This window comes from Xiphophorus hellerii, chromosome 5, assembly GCF_003331165.1.
Source record: "Xiphophorus hellerii strain 12219 chromosome 5, Xiphophorus_hellerii-4.1, whole genome shotgun sequence".
Taxonomy (NCBI): domain Eukaryota; kingdom Metazoa; phylum Chordata; class Actinopteri; order Cyprinodontiformes; family Poeciliidae; genus Xiphophorus; species Xiphophorus hellerii.
Window position 1 is genome coordinate 6536098 of NC_045676.1, and position 21607 is coordinate 6557704.

Sequence of the window (21607 nt, forward strand, 5' to 3'; positions counted from 1 at the left end):
ATCTGTTAAATAGTAAATGGACTGAGCTTATTTTGTGCTGTATAAGTATTTCCTTCTGTAATTCTGTGTCCAGAAGACACTCGCCAGCCTTTGTGATTTTCCCTACAAATACTTTTCGTATGCAGATACGATACAGAGAGGAAAATCTAAACTTTTCTGACTCAAATCTGGGAATAAAGTGCTCTTTTTTAGGAATATATGGAACAAACAAATTTAATGTTATACAGATTTTTCAGGGCTTTATGTAAAAAAAAAAATTCTAAATAATTTTATAGGGAATCTAGTTTATCTAAATAATGAATATTTCCAACAAATTAAGATCCTGATGAGTCATTTGTCAGATTAAAAGTATCTTTTTAAAATAGCCTTTAAGTAGCTATTAGAGATATTTTTGATTAAGCCCACATTTCTGTTTATAAAACTATTTTGTATTGGTCTGATGTAAGTGGGAAATGATTGTGATTACCAGAAATGAAGGCTTTCAACCGATTGTTTCACCTAATGATAAAGTTCCTAAAATAAATGGACTCTTCAATAGTATAATTTATTGAATTATAACATTATTATAATTCAATAACTAGAAGTTTAATGGAATTACCCTTTTAATATATCAGACGTCAGAGACCTCCATCAGCCCAGCTGATCAGTTTTTTCATGGCGTATTTAAAACCCACACCGAAAGCACGCATGCGCTGTTTGGGCTCTCGCTTTTCCATAGAGAACATCTTTTTTTATCCGTTATCAAAACATCTTTACGTTGTATTCGTGAATTTAGCAGAATACACAATAAAAATAACGGAAGTTGCTGTTTATTCTTTCAAAATACGCCATTTGGTACTGTAGCTCTGAATAAAATGAGCTGTACGAATTCTGTGCTCTATCAATTTGTCTATTAAATACTTTATTATGTAATCACTGCGTTTCAGTTATGCTAAAATCTTGTCTTAAACCAACGTTCTAGTCTGGTTCGCTGGATGTGGCCGATCTCAGGTTCATTTGAACTTTTATTGTGAAACCGGAAATGAAAGTCAGATTATTGTTGCTAGCTTGGCCAGTTTAGCACCTGTTCTATAGCTGTCAGTCAGCTGGGCGATGCTGGCCGTCTGAAAGCCGAACTGAACGCACACAGACGGGATCTCTGTGGTAAGTTAACACGACAGAATCATCCGTCCTGTCTGGAGCCGTCAGTTTTAGTAATAAACAGAGGCTTACCGAGCTGCAGACAGGAAGGCTGTCAACGTCGCTAACGTTTATTTCACCCGATTATTCGGTGCAAAACTGTAATTCACGCTCTTCATTGCGCTTTTTATTTTTTACATTCACCGTTTTAAAACGGTAACGAACGTTGACCCGGTTTTAGCTCTGGATCAATGGCAGACTCTTCAATTAATTATTCATATTCTCACCATATATATGTTCCAGGTAAGTTTAAGAGTCTGTTTAATGAAGTCGGGGCAGGCGGGAGGTGTGTGTTAATGGTTGTTGTGGATGAGTGGCCCAGTAAAGGTGTAGTAAATCTCAATCCGCCTCCGTTTAGTAGCTAATCTGTTTTGGATGGAGAGGTGGGCGGGGCTTGCAGGTAGCGCGCGCGCCCCTCTGTAGAAACGTCATCAGATTCTGACCGTTGATCCAGAACCAGAGCGCCATTTTCCAGCATTTATCAACTTCATTTACCCCAATGTTGCGTTTATTTCCCCCGCCAGACGCCAATCGACTGGAGAGGTGTGGTGGACCGCAATAAAAGACTAACTGCTCCTATTTTATTTTAACTAAAAAGGTTCTGCTAGCATGGTTTACAGCAGAATTTGTGACGACGATACAGTTCAAGCCATAAATTTAAATGTACCCAAAGATGGGTCGAGTACCCCCCGCCCTCCCAAAATAAATTGTACATAAGTAAGAGTAGCACTACTTTAACTTTATATTTTTACTCAAGTAACTGCATATTATGGCTTTCTAGGTAGAAAAAGACACAATTTGAACTTGCTGTCTTTCAAAAAAGGAGTGAATTTCCACAAAAAAAGCTCAGAAAGTTTGTAGAAAACACTTGAACATTTCTGAGTTTGAAAAGTCGAATATTTGCTAGAAAAAACACACAAAAACTTTGAGATTAATCTCAGAAAAGTTCAGACTTTTGAAAAGGACAAATGTCCAACTTTTTTAAAGTTTGTTTTAAGGTTATTCACAGGAAATATTTTGACTTCAAATATTTTTAGAAAATTTTGGGGATTAATCTCAACATTTCTGAGTTTTCTTTTCTTGCAAATTTTCAACTTTTGAAACTTTTGTTACTCTTTTTGTTTCTATCTACAATGGCCCTAATACGCTGCCGTAGAGTAATTGTTCAGAATATCTGATTTAATATTTAAAAATGATTTCATCAGACATGAAGATAACTGGAAATTTTGGTATTTTAAAGACTAAAACAAAAACATTATTTAAAAAATGATTTAGAAAATAGTCGATTTGGGCAGAAGGACTTTCCAAATCAAAAAAAAATGTTTGAAACTAATAGTTAGTCTATAATGCAAATATACTTTATGTCAGAAGAAGTACTTCGAGTGCAGGCATTTAGCTTTTTCCTCATTCAGTGAAGTTACGGGAGTAGATTATGCCAAAATTTTACTGAAGTAAGAGTAGCAATACCTTATAAAAATATTGCTCAAGTAAAAGTAAAAAGTACATGATAGGTAAACTACTTCTAAAAGTTGGGGGGGGGGGGGGGGGTTTGTTACACAAGAGACTTTTTTTTCCTCACTGTCTGAATATTAAATCAAACCAAATAGACCCATACCTGTTTGAATTTTAAGACCACAGCTCAAACTGAGTTTTTATTGTTTGACACAATGAAAATTTGAAATAAATCAGCACAAATATCAGGAGGAAAAGTCTGGTTCATCCTTAGGAACAGTTTCCAGATGCATGAAGGTGCATTGTTCATCTGTTCAATCAGTTATACTCATGATGGGAATGTCCAACCATCTACCATCTCAGGAAGGAAACGGGTTCTGTGTCCCAGAGGTGTTTTGGTCCAAAATTTGCAAATGGACTCAGACCTCCATTTTTGGCGACATGTTTCATAGTTTGATGATAATACAGTGGAACTATTTGGCCATAATGACCTTCGTAAAATTTGTAGGAATAAAGGGGATATTTGGTAGCACCATCCCAACTGTGAGGTTGAATAGCTCTGAGCTCTGAGGTTTTTCCTTTTGTCTAAATTTCCAGGATTATTGCTTCCAAAAAGACTGGATACCAAGAACCATGGTGACCAAGAAGGTCAGGACAGAATATATGAAGAAGTTCAGGGATCCCAAATGGGAGACGTTCTCTAAATGCTACGAGGATTCTCTGAAATACCGCCTGACCCGGCGAGTGATGGAGCATTCCCACAAGCCCTGGTTCTGGGAGAGCTGGGAGACCGCTTCCGACTCCAGCGGCTGGTCCACTCCGAGACTGACCAGAAACAAGGTTGCTCCTCTGTCACTGCCGCCGCCACCGCCACCGCCGCCTGTATGCTCAGAGGTCAAACAGAAGCTGATGGAGGTGAAGACCAGTCTTGATTTGAAGCCAGAGGTCAAACAGACTGAAGAGGAAACGGGAGAGACTCCTGTTGTAGACGTTGCACCAACAGCAGGTTAGGAAACTGATTGCTTATGATATTGACTGATTTATCTCTGTTCGGCTCGGCCTTTGGTAGTTTTCCTGTGTTACTCAAACTAGGAAGAACCGATAAGATATAACTTTGGATTTTTCAGGCAGACACACACCTATTGCCCATTATGTTAGCTGTCGTAGTGTTTTGTACGTCCAGTTATGGAAACTAAGAAGAATACCTGCTGTAGTTTTAAAAAGGTTTTAAATGTTGAGTGATCTTCGCTCCTTACTGGTTCAAGGGTGTTTAGTTTAAATGGAACCATTTTGTTTTAAGCCCTAAACCAAACAGTGGTACCAGCAATGTCTCTTCTAAGGCCTGCATTCAGTCTCCATGGTAACCAACTGCTGTTCAGTGGAGCCACGCCTATTTTGGAAATTTCCTACTTATCTATCTACCATTCATCACCAAGGTCCTCCTTTATTTTCGAGTTTTACTTTAATTCAAAGGTTTTTCTCATGTTTATCTGAATCAGATATTTTAGAAAATGGCATAAACAGGCCTGGGGCAGTTTCAGCGTCCATACCTCCAGACACCAGCGGCCCCTCAGACGACACGGCGACAGACAACAGGCCCGACAGTACGGATTCGTCTGACGAGAAGCCGGTGAACCCAGCGCCGCGACGACGCCACCGCTGTCGCACCCCTCGCTCTGTGCCGGCGCAGCGGGACAGTTCCCTCGCAGATAAACCAGCTGTGGTCCAAAAGCCACCGAGAGCCAAGAGCCAACCAGCAATAAGCAGCAAGGCAAACCGCAGACCGTCCAGCAGGATGGACTGGACTGAGAGACAACCAGAGGTAAACAGCACTTTTAAATAACCATACTTTAAGTTCTTTGTTTGTATGTGTTTGTTTCATCTGAAAATTTTGTCTGTCACAATAACAAATTTTTCTAGAGGATACATTTTTCCTGAAGTTTTTGGGATAAGCAATGATATTGTTGTTGTTTTGAGACCATTTTCAAGTAATATCAAAGTAATGATGGCATAATAATGCAAGAACATATTCTCAAGATTAATTAACTTTAAATGCTAATGGACATTTAACACTGGAACTCAAAGACATATTAAATATTCTAAATAAATTTAAAAAAACAACAGAAACAAAAAATATATTAATTATGAAGTCTTTATAAACAAATTGTCCTTGAAAAAATGGGGTGGTTGAGACCAAAACACCAGACTGAAGAATTTCATTGTCTAGTTTTTGGTAGAAAAAGAAAAAAGAGAAAAACAATAAATCATGAAAATGGAAATTATTGATATCATTTTACTTTATCGTGTGGTTAATTGATTTATTGCGACAAGCCTACTGAAAATATAAATTTCCTTCCACTTCCCAAACATGGGCTGCTTTGTGCTTCACATAAAATCCCAGTAAAGTTGTTGAAGGTTTGATGTTGTAACGTGACGCAATATGAAAAGGCTTTATTTATTCATTTCTTTGCCTTTGGATCCTAAAGTTTGATATTTTGCACACTTTTTTGAAACTTTAGTTATTTTATCTTTAAATCGTGTATTTACAGACTGAGTGTATCTCCAGTGTTTCCCATCACACACAGTTAATGGTTAAGATGTGCAGTTCTGTGGTTCAGAACCTCACATCTGTGGCTATGAATGAACTCCACAGTATCACTCAGATTTGCTAATAATGGTGCTCCAAAGTGTTGCTTCCTCTCAGCGATACTTTAGTAGAGTAAGTTTAAAGTCAGAGGACACCTGAGATCCGGAGCGTTGTCACCAAACTCCCTGCACACATTAATAATAAAACACACTGCGAACTTTCCATCAACGAAGCCCTCTGGCTTTTTCCTCTCAGAGCAACACGTCCGCCGCCGGCATCCAGACGCAGCCCGACAGGCGCAACTCCAATCTGGACCGTCGACGGGCCCGGTCGGCCGACCTGGAGAAGACGCGGCGGTCACAGCTAACGATGGCCGCAGCTGACGACCGCTGGATGACAGAATACATGCGGTGCTTTTCTGCCCGGCTCAGGTAGAGTCCGGATCCATAAAGAACCCGTGTTTACCCAGCAGCGGACGAACATGAGGGGCTGCAGACTGTTCAGCTGACTGAGCAACAGGCTGGGCAGCAGGTTGACTCAAAGTGGTGAAGAAGTTGGCAGGAGAAACTAAATTATTCAAACCCCTGGCAAAATACCTAAAAGATACCTAAAGTTTCTTCTAACTGGAAGCAACGTTAGCAGAGTGCCCCTTCATCCTGAAATTCTCTGGCAGGTCTTAAATTTTGTCATCCCAGGACTATTCAATCTCAATAGTCCTGAGATTATTGAGATTGAATGTAGTTTGTTTTTCTTCGGTCAAATAAATGTTTGAGTTGGACAAACATTTTCATTCTATTCTGACTGTAGGCATTGAGGCTACCGCTAACTAGCTGCTAATAACCCTTACTATCTAGCTTATTTTGCATCTTTAATGGAAAAGCGTATGTTTGTTTTCACCACTGGCTCACAACCCATACGATGCCATGTAAAGTTTGTGCATAAAAAAAAACATGGCACTACTACATTTATTATGCAACTTTCTTTTGTACATTTCTGTTCATAATGGTTATTAAAATGTCTTAAAAAGCCTTAAATTTGAGTTGTTGAAATCTACAGAAACCCAGATTAAGGTTTTTTTTACTTGAATCTGATAGAAAATCTCTGAATGGAGCTAAAAATTATGGAGCTCATCACAACAGGAGAATCATCAAAACAGCAGGGAAAGACAAGCAGAAAGCTGCTCAACAACCAGAATAAAGGCTTGTAAATCAAGTCTTTCCTGTTAATCTTGGAGAAGATTATTAATAATTTTGAAATGCAATTTTTAGTAAAACAAAATAAAAGCAGATCAATATCTGTGCATCTGAAATCTCCTGTCATCAGTGTATCTAAACATTATCAATAATAGTTAAAAAGATGATGTTTGCCAACAATTATTCAGCATAACCCTGCTTGCTTCTTCACTTCAGAGGCAGCTGAGGTGTAATGTTGCATCAGTGAATCTCTGCTGCTGAGGATAAAACACCAGAGACGTTTTCACCTGCAGAAAACAGAAATACTCCTGTGGTGTAGAAAAGTAAGAAATGAAAAGATCTCCGTGTTTGAATCTCGTTTTTGGAGCTAAGCGGAAACAGAAGTCAGTAATCTGCAGATGCTTTCATATCCTGTGTGGTTTTGCCTCGATGGCAGGGATTCAGTGAGCGCTACGCTGCCCGGTCTGCACTGCGTCTGTGTGAGCCGTGAACAAGGATCTGGGATTACAGAGAAGCTTTTTTTTAACCAGTACAGACTTTAAGAAAGTGCTAACATGCTACTGTCTGAATGTGCAGGATCTCATTTCTCCAACCGCTGTACTTTAAATGAGCTTATAAAAAGTCGTTCTTGTTTTGTTTTACTTCAACTTTTCTCTCACTCAAAGGCAGCTGAGCTTTTCCAACACTGAGGAAAAAGAGAGGCGCAAATTAGAATATTTTTGATATCTGGTTTGTATTTTGGGAATAAGGACTTCTAGTTTAGAGGTTAATAAAGAACAGATAAATATAACTTATCATCTAAAATCAGTATTGTAGTCTAACAGAAGATATATTTACGGTACGCTGGCCTTATTATAGTTGCTAAATGAACCTCACTTTATTTAAAACTGGAGATAAGCTGTGGAGGTGGGTGGGTTTTATTTAGGTAAGATGCATCAAAAGGGGACGTAATGTAACCGTTGATTAAATAATGCTTTATTTATCTGAAAGGGAAATTTAAATGATGTAACAAAAATATCATCCGAGTTTCTACAAAGTCATTGTGGGTGGTGATGCTGTGAGCAGGAAGGATCTCAGGTAGCAGTCAGTCTTCCAACACATCTGAAGACGCTTCTGACTGAAGACTGTTTATGTATAATAATAATAATAATAATAATAATAATACTTTATTTGTATAGCACCTTTTTAAACAAATGTTAAAGTGCTTTACATTTAAAATATAAATGAAAACGTCATAAATGACACAAAAAGTATACCAAATCAATTAAAATACATGACAGTGAAATAATAAAAATACAAAAGCAATCCAAATATTAGAAGCCTTACTATAAAAGTACGTCTTAACTAATTTTAACAAATGATTTAAAAGAAGACAAAGAGGTCTGTCAGATATTTAGAAGGACAAACTGGGAGGGATTACATAACTGTCATGACTTGCTAACTGCTCAATATCCAGGCAGAAGAGACGATATTCAACAGTAAAATGTCCTGGCCGACACCATCAGTTATTGACAAGCACTGCTAATCCACCTCATTTACTTTTGCCACTCCATTTTAATCGGCTAGAGAGACGTTTGAACTTCTCTTCCTTCTCTCTTCTTTTAACTCCTCTTGGATTTGGGGTCATAGTGCATGCACTACTTAAGCTTTTGGGAAGCTTATTAGCTGCTCCCAGTTGTAAAAAAAATATTATAATAATAATACCTTGTTGCGATGATTACGCATTATAACGATTGTCTGAAAATGAAAAGGTAAGAGCAAAAAACGGTCCTTCCAGCTGCACAGCATCTAAAGCCAGGCATGCAACGCCTAACACCCCCTCACCCCCCGTTTACACAAAAAAGACGAACAAATGTCTACAAAATTAACAAGATGAGATTAAAAGGGATTATAAATTTGAACATTTTCCTAAATTTAACAGGAGTAAATCTCACAAAGAAAACCTATCATCTGGAAACCTGTGAAATTTTTTGTCACATCTTTAAGATATTTTATTCTTCTTTAGTTCAAAAGAGAAGGGAAAAAGATGGATCATTGCTACCTTTCTTTCTTTATATTGACATCCAAATTAATTATTTCTTGTGTTAAGATACCAGGATGTGCATTTGGTGTTGTAGTGAAGGAATAATTTGGGTAACATCTCAATGTTGTTTGGATTTAGTTGCTGTCTAACTGTGGATTGTAAACACGCGTTGATGTCATTGTTGCATCTCCCCACTTTGAGGGCTAATGGTCATTATGCACCATTTTATTCAGCAAATATCCTTCTAAAAATCTGAATGCTTTTAAATTTAATATGAATGTTTGTTGATTTCACACTTGCTAATTTTTCTATATTTACGTGAATGTTTTTATAACACTGTGGAGAACCTCTGCTTCATGCTGAACTTTAGTATTTCATATGATTAAGTGTCTTTTTTCTAAGAAACTATTATTATTGATCATGCTGTGCTGGTTTTTCGTGTCTCTCTTACCAAGACCAAAAAAAAGACAATTATCACACATGTATGAATTAAAAATTATGTTTAGTATTTTTGATGTTAGATTATTTAAATGAATGTGACCAATAAAATAGCAGGTTCAGAGGCAGTCATGCATCCCACCTAAGGAGCATGTAGCAGTTAAGCTAACATGCGATATTGCTTCATCGGCATGCATGGTGTGTACGGTGCCTTGCTTAAGTATTCACACCCTTTAAACTTGGTTAGTTTGTTACAGCCGACAACTTTGGTGTATTTTATTTGTGCTACCACGCGGATATGCTTTGATCTAAATAATTTCATTGTAGCCTTGGCTACTTGTTTACAACATAATATCCTATTAAAATACATCGAAATGAAACAAAAGTCGAGGTATGGATACTTTTGCATCGGACTGTTTATACAGTGACTGACAATCAGTTTGTGGGTAAAACATGTTAACCATTAACAGTGGTAGGCGCCTCTAAAACATTTGTAGCACTAATCATAAATATTAGCTTTGCTAGCGCACTACACCACCATGCTAAAGTGCTAAGTAGAATTGATATTGATCTGCCCTTGAAAGACTACAATCCTCAAGCCCAAATTTAATCTTAACACAATTTACATGTTCTGTAACGCCCTTAGACACTGTATTTGTTTATATCTTGTTCTCTTTGTCCGCATTTTATTGTGGGGGCGGGAAACAGAGGGAGACCGTGAGGGCATGAAACGGAAATGATGCGCAAACTGTCATCACTCACTTCAAAATAAGAGCATGGGTATAAACGTCTACCTACTTAAAGAATTCTTAACGGTTGATAACCAAACCACAACTTCCGACACAGATAAAATGTTTTCAAGTGAAAGTTTACAAAACAGCCAAGTAAACTAACACTGTGGAATTTATCTAGAAAAATTATTTTAAGGGAATCTAACTGCTCTAAATATTTTAAAAGTTATCAAAAGCGATAAAATATAGCTAAAAATTAGCTGTGCTGTTAGCAGGCTAGCAGAAGTGTGCCCACCACAAGTAGCTCCTGCTAAGAAATCTAAATTTCTTCCTTACGTGACACTCTGGAAGTCCTGGTAAAATCACTGTGGTCTTTGTGTCTGTATGTATTTAATTTGTTTAGTGTTTCTATGTTTAGACAATCACAAGATGGTATCTGAGACGTTACTAAGTGGAACAATTTTTTTTTATAAATTAAAGAGTCTTTATGCGTAGGGATGGTTGCTGTGGATTTTGACAGTGCTTTGTGGGATTTTTGTGATAAGTGATGATTTAAAAAATTGTCCCCATAAATAAGATGCCGGTTAAAGAAATGTAGTTTTATCACTGAATTGCACACAATAACTGATTATAGTTTTGAATTAGATATTTATCAATGTTCTCATGAAAAATAAAAAATGGACAAAATGGTTAAATTAACAATCCTGACAATACTGAGTTTTTTTTGTAAGATTACTAGAACTTATCATCCTAAGAAATTTTTTCTTGATAGCGACATGAAATAAATTCACCCCGATTCATTCGACTCTCAAATTTCAGTGGTTGTGCTGGAAAACGTGATTCAGTTCAGGATTATTGATGGTAGATATTTTGAATGTTATGCATCCAAATATTTTATCATTTTACCTCCACTGATGTTTGACTTGATGCTCCATGTATTTGTATTAAAAACATGCACATATTTCCATTCACTTATTATTGCTGTGAATAAATGATTTGAATAAAATCAGATGTGTTTTATATGTGTAATTTAAGGTCATTTCTATATCAGATTTTAATTTAGATTAATTCCACATTTACTCATTTCTGCAAACATTTGACTAATTTTGTTTATTTTCAATCTGAGACACTATCTGTAAATTGTGAATGTTACAGCTAGGAATTAGTGATCAGGCCCAAAATATGGGTGTAATAATGAACTTAGCTCTGAACCTTTAGAGCCACATAAAGACAATTACAAAGTCGGCCTTCCATCACCTGACGAAAATTTCTACAATTAAAGGTCTAATGTCAAAGTAAGCTCCAGGGAAACACGTGAATGTGTTCATCTTTAGTCACATTGATTACTGCAATAATGTCTTCACAGGTCTGTCTAAAAAAAATAAAATAAAATCGGCTGATTCAGAATGTTGGTGAACAAACTTCCAGAAAACCATTTAAATCTAGACTAAAAAACTTCCTGATTAAAGTTATTTTTAATAACTGGAACATTGAAAATATTATTCTTGATGGCATTAAGCAAAAATATGTTTGTTGCTACATAATTGGTTGCGTTACATTTTTATCATGTAAAACACTGACCGGCCTTGTTGCTGAAATGTTCTGTACTAATAAACTTGACTGGACCTGTTAATCTGACAATCAGAAGAAAATGATGGAAGGATGGATTTCCATGTGTTTAAAAAGCAGAGGACTGAGCACACATTCCTGAGGGATCCCAGAGTCCAGCATGTCTTATTCTAATGCAGACCACGTAAAATTAAATATCCTCTTCTGTTAACACAACTGCACTCCAGTGCAACCAGTGTACTAAAGCAATTATTTATCGATAGGCAAGTTTTATTTTTAGGAACATGATTCCCGGTATTAGGGTGGGGCTGCACACCATTACTGAAATACATGTTATTGAAACAAGTACCATTAAATTTAGCCATAAAATCTGAGGTCCGTTTGATCCACTCCTGTTATGCAGTTTAAAAAAATACTGAAATCAAGTTGCAGTTTTCCAGGCTGCATAATAAACCTCCATGTTTAGTCACACATGATTTTTGTTTTTTTTTACCAAGTTTGTTTCTTGCTCCTTTGGTCCTCGTCTGTGTGAACACTTCAGTTTCTGCAGCTCAGTCAGGCCGCTCTCGGCCTCCTTTAATCCAATCAGGTTAGAGGCTGAGCTAATTCAATGGACAGAAATAGATCCAGCTCTGAAGGGGAACCCAGAAAAATGAATAAAACACTTCACGTCTGTAAATCTATTTATTTACAGCACAAAAAAACAAATACAGAACATTAAAAAAAAATCATCAATGACTACAACTCAAAATAACTGAGCAGTCATCTAAAAAAAAAAAAAAAGTACTAGCGTTTCCTTTTTAAAGGAAACATCTTTAAAATCATTTAAAAAAGTAAAACATAATTTAAAATAACTTTATAATTGATGAGGTATCATGAGGGAAGCCCTGCAGCCAGGATGCTGCCCAGAAGCGTTCGGTCCTTCAGAGCGTTTTCTACGTCTTTTTCGTCAATTTTCAGGAACACCTGAGAAAAAACAAACAAAGAGTTCAGTAATAATAACAAAGATGCCACTTTTGACAGATTTTACACATTTCAAAATAAATGAACTAAAACCTGTATATTTTACCTGTATATTTTACAGAAATATACAGGTTTTGTGTTTTTCTGCCACACGCTAAATATTTAGATATTTTCCTATGAATGTTTTCTAAAAACACAAATGTTGTGAAAGGGAACCCAAAACTTTTTTCCCAATCCAACGTGTTCAAAAATAAACCCGCCCAATCTGGCAACGCTGCGCTGGAACTCCTCTTGGGTTGCTGGGGAACAGGACTGGGCTCAGCCAGGGTTGCTAGGTAACAGACCCCTGAAAGCGCCTTAATGTGCAGAAGGTTTTTGAAGCGGCTCAATTTCCAGACACCAAAACACAAACTTACTGACAAAAACTCGCTGGGTGTTTTTTTTTTAATCAAGCCCTTGGGAATTTTTTTTCTTTTGTTTTTAGAAACAGTAGAAACCCAAATGGAAGTACAAAAACATCCAAAATATGAATTTTGTACAATGCATCCACTTTAATCATATTCTAAGGGTCCTTTAAATAACATTTGATCGTTGTTGTTCAGAGAGTTTTGCACCTTAGTGAGACGACCCTCTTTGGCCTTCTTCAAAGCGAAGATTCCCCGACTCTCCAGCAGTCCGCACAGCGCCAAACACTCGCCCTGCCCGACTCCAGACACCTGCCTCTGGGCGCACAGGCGGCTGTAAACCTCATGGAGCTGAAAGGCAAAGCAGGGTCATTTAAAACTCATCACAATTAGACTGCAGAAGCTCACCAGAGATGTTAGGAGGAGAAGAAAGTAAAGCTGGAAGCAGTGGGTGGTGCCTTTAGTAGATCCTTTTAATTACATCCCACTGAATTAAAGCTGCAGTGTGTAACTTTCATAATGTTTATATTTTTATACATTTGTTAAAACTGTCAGTTTGTTGTGAGATAGATAATCTGTGAAAAGATTCATCTCCACTTTCTACCTGAGCTTCTATTGCCATCTGAAGAAAGGCATGGCTCCTGTAAAAAACCAACCAATCAGAGCCTGGAGGAGGGTCTTAGCGCTGTCAATCATCCACATGTACTTGCTGCTAAATGTGCTAGTGGTGAAGAAACAACTTCCATTGTAGGGAAACCATTTTTCTGACATCATTGATTAATTATGACAGAGTTTTCTAAGACAAAACTAACTTAGAAGTAACTTTTCAGCGAGATATAGAAGATTGCCAGTTATTTCTGTTATATTTTCCCATATAAGTGAAATTATCTGCCAGTGAAACTAGAACTTTTTCATCAATATTAAGGAATTATTGACTTAAAACAATCTCCTATCTTACTTCAAGTATACCAAGATATTAGCTCTAAAAAGTACGGTTTGATAAGATTTTGTATTTTTGCAGTGTAACACTTTGCATTTCAATTAGCCTCAGTATCTTTTAGCCTGATGACCTTGAATCATGCTCGTAGGTTCTCCATCTTACCTTCCCCAGGTTCGTCTCTTTGCTCTTCCCTTTGCGGATGAGCAGCAGCAGGCAGCAAACCAGCAGCTTCTGCTGCAGAGGGAAACTCTCTCCCTCCGAACCGCCGCTCTGCGCCGCCATGCGGTCGCCGTAAACCTCTGACAACACCTTCGCCACCTGAGGGAGGCCGACCAAAGACGCTGCAGACAGACAGCCAAACTCAGTTTCAGTCACAATTATTTTAGTAATTGATTACTCTCACGATTAATCAGATAAAAATAATTGCCACTTGCGCCTTTTTTGTACAATATTTATTTTTAAAAAAAAACATTAGAAGATGCAAAGAGCAATTAAATTCCACTTTAAATAAGAGAAACATTTTAATTCCTAAAATGCAGCAACATCTGGAGTTCTGGGAATAAAATATTCACAGACAGAAAGGTTTTTTTCATCTTAAATGCGTAATCCATATTTTTTTTACAGTGTTGGCTTAATTACAGCTGTGAGTGTGTTGTTCTTTCAGCAAATCACCTTTTTTCCAGTCTGCATACTCCAGTTAAAGATCAATCAGTTACTAAATAAGCTGACGAATATTTGAACAATCAATTAATCACGATTATTCACAAATAATCTAATAATTTCAGCTGCAGGTGGTTACAAAGTTTACTCTGATGACCCCAGGTGACCTTACCTTTAGCAGAGGCCTTCTGTCTTTCATCAGCTTCTGCGATCTCGACCGCTCTCCTGGAAAGACACAGCGTTAGGTCAGCCATTTTCTCTGGTGTTCCAGACTCAGGTCATCATTAACGATTTTTACCTGCAGATGTCAAGAGCCTTTCTGGCGTCTCCGGACACAGCCGATACCTTCCTGGCACAGAACTGAACAGCCGAGGCGTCCAGCAGACCCTCAGCCGAAACCTTCAGAACCAAAGCAGAACTCTAGTTAGATGAGCCGAGAGATGGAGAGATGCTGGTGATAGCAACAGAACCGGACCAACCTTCGACAGTCTGTCCTGTATGATGGCGCTCAGCTCCTGTCGGCTGTAGGGCGGGAAGTGCAGCAGCAGGGGGCGACAGTGAGTCTGAGCCTGCAGTCTGGGCAGGATGCGATCCGTCAGGTCCAAAGAGTTGGCGATGCCTGCAGGAAGACATGAAGTCAGTGTGAAGATCACATGGTGGAAGGTGAGGCATGCTATGGGCCAAACTCGTACCGATGAGACAGAGACGGGACCGCGGCAAATATGGCCATTCAAAGATGGTGTAGAGGACGTCCTGAGCTTTGCTGTCCAGCTGGTCCATCTCATCCAGAACCAGGAGCCTGAGGGGACAAAGATTAATGATCAAACTCAAGATTTTTACCCAACTGAAAGAAAGAAAGAAAGAAAGAAAGAAAGAAAGTCATTGTAAGATACTAGTTTAGTTGAGACGAAATATTAGGGCCAGGCTAAGAAAAATAAAGAATGTACTTACAAGAATAAAATCATATTATATCATTGTGACTTTATTCTTGCAATAGTAAAACTTTTTCCACTTATCACAACCTTTTGTTCACGCAATATCTCGGCTATTTCTCAGGCATCATGGCAAAAAAATTCCTCACACATTATCGTACTTTTTCCACGCATTACCCCGACTTTTCAAGCAAAATCGTAACTATGTTTTCATGAATTTTCACGACTATTTTCACTTTATTGCAACATTTTTTTCAAGCATTATTATGACTTTTCTCGTAATTAATTCTTATTTGTTTGTTTGTTCAGCCTGGCACTGAACAAACAAGTTCAGTGCCAGGCTGTCGTAAAAAGGCAACTAAAGTTTTAAAAAGCAGAAACTCACACTGTGGGCCCCGGGGCCGTCAGGAACCTCTGGAGGCCGCTCTGTCCACCGGCTGCTTTCAGCTTGTAGGCCAGCAGCGGGAAAATGGCGTGGGAACTCCGCAGACTCATGCAGTTCACCACCACCGTCTTTACCGATGTGAGCTCAGACTGGGAGGACAGAAAGAACCCAAACATGTTACAGAGGACAAAATGAGGACAAGTAGCAGATTAAAACTACATAAACACTGAGAAGCTGGAAGATTTTGGTTGTTAATTGACTGGAAAATAAAAATCTAGGTAACAGTTTTTCCCTCCAAACTGTTACCAAAGTTCTGATAAACTACAAATAACGACAAACTCAAGTCTGAAAACTAACAAGAAACTAAAGACAGTTTCAACAAAATCACCTCTGATCATTTGTCTTAACAGATTGAAATCCTGTTTATCTGCAGACCTGTATAACAGATTCTCACACAGTGTGACATCACCCCAGTATCAGATGTATTACAAATGGGGTTCTCTGGGTTTAATAGATGAACAGACATTTACCAAACTAAGACAAATTACAGAATTAAATTGTTTTATCGTCTCATAAATAGCAGAAATTTACTGCATTTTAAAATTTTCACTGATATAAACGACAGAAGTATTGTAGAGAAAAAGGGATGAATTTTAATTTTTAACTTCTCCAAAAAACAGTGTGTGTGTATATATATATATTTATTTATAGCATTTAAAGATATAAAAGCATCCCCATTGCTATGAGATCTAAATCCCGACAGTGGCGCTGGGTCTCCACTAGGTGCCACCTGTGTAGAATAATCTGCCCCAACTCACCTTCATCTCCTGGAGGATGCAGTTCAGGCAGGCGGTCTTGCCGGTCCCTGGAGCCCCTGAGACATAGAGGCTGCTGGGGACGCGCTGCAGCACTTTGTCCTCCAAGAAGGAGCGGATGGACGCCCGCTCAGCGTCTCTGGACAGGAGACACTCAGGGATGGCAGTGTGCAGCGCCTGCTTCACGCTTTGAAACCTCGACTCTGCAGAGACAGGGGATGTCACAGATTAGAAATAAAGCTATTCTACAAGGTTTTTTTTTTTTTTTTTTTTTAAACTGACCAGGCTGTTTTTTATGCTTTTTAAAGGAGACTCATTTTGCAAAGATTCATATTTCGTGTGTTTTTGTGCTTCCATTTTGGTTTCTTCTGCTTCTGAAAGCAGCCAAAGTGCTAAAAAATAAAGACAAACAAAAAAAGCCTTTTTTTTTGGCAATAAGTTAACAAGTTTTGATGCCTGGAAAATAAAACCTTTCAAAAACCTCTGTAATGTAACATCACAAATCAGCACGCACTGCCCCTCACCTTGTAACCCCAGCTAAGACAGCCCGTTGCCTAGCAACCCCAGCAGAATTCCACCCGTCACCTAGCAACCCAAGCTGAGTTCCAGAACATTGTGTCAGCTGACTTCAGAACAGAACATACTTTATTGAAGTCCAAGGGGAAAACACTTATTTGTTGTTAAATATTAAAACATTTAAATGTAACCATTAGTAATATAACCTTTATAACACGTGTGAAATTACAACTAATGTAAATATGATCGAAATATAAACTAAATTAAATAAGTAAAATATGAAAAACGCTTATGTACATAAAAATATGTGGATATAAATATATAAATGAGTTCAGAATTTTGACCGAGTTTTAACGGCTGCTGGAAAAGACAAGTTTTTTGTTGTTGACTTTCTATCCAGAAACTACATGCTGTATTCTTATTAGCTCCATTTCTGTTTTTCAAAGATGTATGTATGGTTGTATAATTGGGCGTCTGTTTGCAGCCATTTTAATATGCGAGTGTAGATGTTGAGTTCGGGTCGTAACCAGCAGCAGCTTATGTGGATTTAAAGTGGCAAGACGCCCTAAAGCAGCTCATTCTGAAAGGCAAAACTGACCAGGCTAAGAATGATTTTGTGCAAGAAATATAACAACCGGTTTGTGCAGCCCACAGACTTTTCCTTACATGTTCAATGAAGTATAATAAGTCACCTTTAAAGATAATTTTCAGCTCAGAAAAGTTCTTACTGTCAGCAAACAGGCGAGCAACAGGCGGCTTCTTCTCTTGGCTGTGCAGGACGGAACTCCCAGGAGGCGTTTCCTGTCTGTTCGGAGACAACTTGCTGGTTGGAGAGCGCCGCTGCTTGGGCGTCCGACCTTCAGATGTTTGCAAGTTTTCGTCGAAGTCGAGTTTACGTGGCGTTGCCGGATTTGGTCTGTTCTGCTTCGGAGGGGAACAATGCACGTTGCAGCCATTGTCGTCACCTTCAGAAAGAAAACAGAATAATAGACTGAAAGAATAAAATTGAAAAATTAATAACTAGCACTACAAAATATTTCCCGAGTCTGAACTAGGGATCCAAATTATCGATTAATCAGGTAATCTAAAGTTGATCAAGCTCATTAATTACCTAACAATTAGTTGATAAGCAGACGTTGTCTTTGCATTATGTAAAGGGACACATTTTTAATAATATGCCAAATTTAAAAAACATTACATTTTGTCAGTTGTACAAAATGTAATGTTTTGTACATTACATTTTGTGGTTTTCGGTTTTATTCAGAAAACGACTATTTTCTGAAACGATAGAAAATAGAGGTTTTCTCACATTATTAATCTTGGACATATTTATAAAATATAACAAAACAGTTACCCTTTAGGTTGCGGAGTAGAAAAATAATTGAAAAGAATAAAATATGTGAAACACTTAATTCCCCATGAACAAAGAGATATTCATACAGAAGTACCGTCTGTTTTTCCTCTTGAAGGAATGTTAATATTTTTCTCCATTAAGCTTTTTAAATCACAACAGCTCTGAAAATCAACCCTGTTTATTGCCTTGTTGTTTTTTTTCTTTCTGTGTCATCTCTTTGCTTTTCATCACATCCTCGTAGCAAATCAGTCATTTTTAAATGTGAAGTTAAATGTGGAGCAACGCCGGGCCTGTCGTTGCTCCAGGCCCGGCGGCCCACAGAGTCAGCCGGCCAAACTACAACACTGCAAGATTTAAGTGCATTGTATTAATCAACTGGAACAAATTTTATCCTAACAAACCATTAATCGTCAGTCACCAGTCGATTAATTGTTTGCATCCCTAGTTCAGGTAGATCCGTGTCTCACCTGTGCGTTTCCGAGGACTGAGAGGGAGTCGGTTCTGCAGGATGGGGGAGGAAGGTGGTGTTGGTGGAGGCGCCTGTGCTGCAGATCTACAGAGCTGATCCACTTTCTGCTTTGGAGAGGTTAGAGGGCTCTGGGCAGCAGAACGTCTGGGTGACAGAAGCGTCGGTCTGTCTGACGACCGCCTTGGAGAAATCGGACCGATCCGACTTGGGGAAGGAAGCCGGAGCTCTGGCTTGTTCGAGGGCTGAGCCGTCTTCGACTGCAGGGGCGCTCGGCAAGATTTGCGATGCGGGAACTGCAGCGTGCGCTGAACTTGCCCCTGAGAGCGAGTCCTGGGCATGACTGGTTGTCTGATGGAAACAAAAAGAACAGAATGAGTTAACAGGATGTGGAAATGAACGATAACAGGAAGCTAAATGTGCTTTTGATTAATACATGATGCTAAATGCTGAATGACATTTAAGGGAAAAAAAGTGTGTAGATGCAATGTTGAATCTTCCTACATTTCTCAGACATGTTTCCATTATTAAAAATCAGAGATCCCCAAACTTAACAACATGGGATAAAAAAAAGTCAAGAGTATTTGCTGGTTAAGCCTGAAGCAATTAGTCAGTTAATCACATCGTAAATTAAAATGTGGTCAATAGTTTTCATTCTGATGTTTAGGTTTCTTTAAGGAAAACTTTGTTTGCAGAAACTCTATTTTATTTATGGTTTCAGTTGTGTGTGCTTTTTATTTTCTTTTTACTGTTGTTTTGGTTGTGTGTTTCATTTTGGAAAATATCTTCCATTTTTAATGTGAATCATTTCTAAAGTTAAAGTTCATTAGTCTTTGAGAGTGCGAGTTCAATATACTTGTTGAAAGTTGTCTCAAAAAAACAATTATTTACCACAATAATTTCTGAAAGAATTTATTGTCCAGTGAAATTTATCATCACATCGTAGGCCAAGAAAAAACAAAAATGTAAAACCTAAAATCCCAACCAGTTTTATTAAGATTCTTTCCTGCTCAACAATAAATTACACATAAAATGTTTAATTTAAACAGTCTGATTTTTCTGTAGGACATGAATGTGTAAATCACTGTAGATCAAAATTAAAGTTATTTTGCATACTTTCATTCTTTAAAGACAACCAACCTCTCACCAATTTATTTTGAGTTTTATTGAAGAAAATTAAAAAAGATTTAGCCTGATTTAAAAAAAAGAACATGACTTATGTCACTTTTTGCACAATACACCAAAAGATGAATACTTTGTGTTTTAACTAACGATTTTGCGAACAAGTGTTAATCTGTGGCTCATAGTTTTGTCTCAATTGTCTTCCTGTATAGTTACAAAAACTAAATCAAATAACAAAAATATAGCTGTAAAACTTTTCCCTTTCAGTTTTAAGATGGACACCAGTATTATTTTAAGATGAATAACACATTCAGGTGTGGGGAACAAAAAGAAGCCGTTTTGTTTCACTATGAATGTCGTGTTGTTACAGTTTGGGTTAAAATGGTGCGAGTAGGTCAAAGGTTACAAAGAAAAATCAGAGATAAACTAGTATGTGAACATAATGCAAGTCGCACAATCTCAATGTATTTTTACTCGAGTAAAGGCAAAATAGTATCCGTTCAAGAGTGAAAAAGTATTTTGTAAAAAGAAACTGCGTAACTGTCTGATTTAATATTTAAAAATCATGTCCTCAAACAAGAAAATGAAAGTTTTGTGCTGGTATTTTAAAGACTAAAATACCACTACAGCACTTACGTAAACTGGCTAATGGCGCCAAAACAACTACATCGCCTCCAACACCCATCAACTTTCGACTCTTTTTAAAGTAAAATGTTGATTTTAAGCACCCATGTTTCAAAATGACCGACTTCAGCTGATGTCCGGTCACGAACGCGCAACTTTCTAACAAAACTACCGCTAACAAATTAGACAATAAATTAGCAAACGAGTCCTGGCACTTGGAGGTGGCTTTCTTATTTCCGCCTCTTAAACAACAAAATATTTCAGATTCTGTTACTTACGGGAAACACGTCGATGATGAACGGAGTTTTGTAAATGGAAAACAGAAGTCCTCTTGATTCAGAGTTTCGGGTTTATTCGACGTAAAGCTGTTTCGTGTCTGTCTTCAACTGCACACGAAGTCCGAACTGGCCAAATCTTCTCTCTAACTCATCTGTAACTCCCGCCAGCGCTCTCTGATTGGTTCACCGCTTCAGCTTCCGCGATGCTGATTGGCTCAGCGTCACATGAGGATGTTACGTCACTGTTGCTGAGCTCACGTACAGTTTTGGTGGCGGGAGTTTGGATTAAACCTCCGATTTTGGCGGATTGCGTCAGTCTACGTGTCAGAAGAGCTGTACTCCTAAAATGTGTTTTTAAATAATAGTGCAGACAAAAACTGGAGAAAATGTACTAATAAATAGTTGATTACATAGACAAAAATAACAATTGTGATGTTATTTTTCTATTAAACTGGACTTCAGACTTTAATGCTTTTGATTGTTTGAAATAGACACAAAGTGAAAAATCATCATAAACAGACATAAAGGCTTTCAAACATCCATCTATATAATGTTTCACATTGTGATAAAGTTATTAAAATAAATTGGCTACTCAATAATACTAATGTATTGAATGAGTCTTTATTAAGAAAGGAAGAGAGCAACTATGTCGGACATTGGAAGAAAAGGCTTGATGTGGGACATTAGGAAAAGTCTTCTCAACCTGACTGCGAGCGAACTCTTTCAGATCGCCAAACATGTTGGTCCTGTGCCGAACAAAGATCCATCTAAGCTAGAAGATGATGATTCTGAGGGCTGCCTGAAATACATTAATGCCTTCATGCACAGCAAACCTCTCCTTGAGTCAGAGGACAGAGGGATGGTTGAATTATTGGTCTTAAAGGACACTATTGACAATGTGGTCCAAGTACGTAAAGTAATGTTGGCGGAGAAGGTTTCTGATGTTGATGTTAATCCCATTGTTGAACCATATAAC

The 21607-nt window shown here is 37.9% G+C and overlaps 2 protein-coding genes across 2 annotated transcripts; one reads left to right on the forward strand and one right to left on the reverse strand.

The window, feature by feature from the left end:
• Nucleotides 1–1042: 1042 nt before the first annotated feature.
• On the forward strand, nucleotides 1043–6362 carry ccsapa (centriole, cilia and spindle-associated protein a). The gene is made up of 4 exons (XM_032563410.1): nucleotides 1043–1143; nucleotides 3229–3637; nucleotides 4131–4453; nucleotides 5474–6362. Exons 2-4 carry the CDS (start codon nucleotides 3265–3267, stop codon nucleotides 5651–5653), a joined length of 876 nt encoding a protein of 291 aa, XP_032419301.1. The 5' UTR covers nucleotides 1043–1143; nucleotides 3229–3264; the 3' UTR covers nucleotides 5654–6362.
• Nucleotides 6363–11842: 5480 nt separating this feature from the next.
• On the reverse strand, nucleotides 11843–20952 carry cdc6 (cell division cycle 6 homolog (S. cerevisiae)). Its single transcript, XM_032563392.1, has 12 exons — nucleotides 20632–20952; nucleotides 18609–18958; nucleotides 17516–17752; nucleotides 16275–16474; nucleotides 15457–15605; nucleotides 14832–14938; nucleotides 14619–14758; nucleotides 14438–14538; nucleotides 14312–14364; nucleotides 13642–13820; nucleotides 12750–12890; nucleotides 11843–12138 (listed from the first exon to the last, which is right to left on the reverse strand). Exons 2-12 carry the CDS (start codon nucleotides 18946–18948, stop codon nucleotides 12046–12048), a joined length of 1740 nt encoding a protein of 579 aa, XP_032419283.1. The 5' UTR covers nucleotides 18949–18958; nucleotides 20632–20952; the 3' UTR covers nucleotides 11843–12045.
• Nucleotides 20953–21607: the final 655 nt, after the last annotated feature.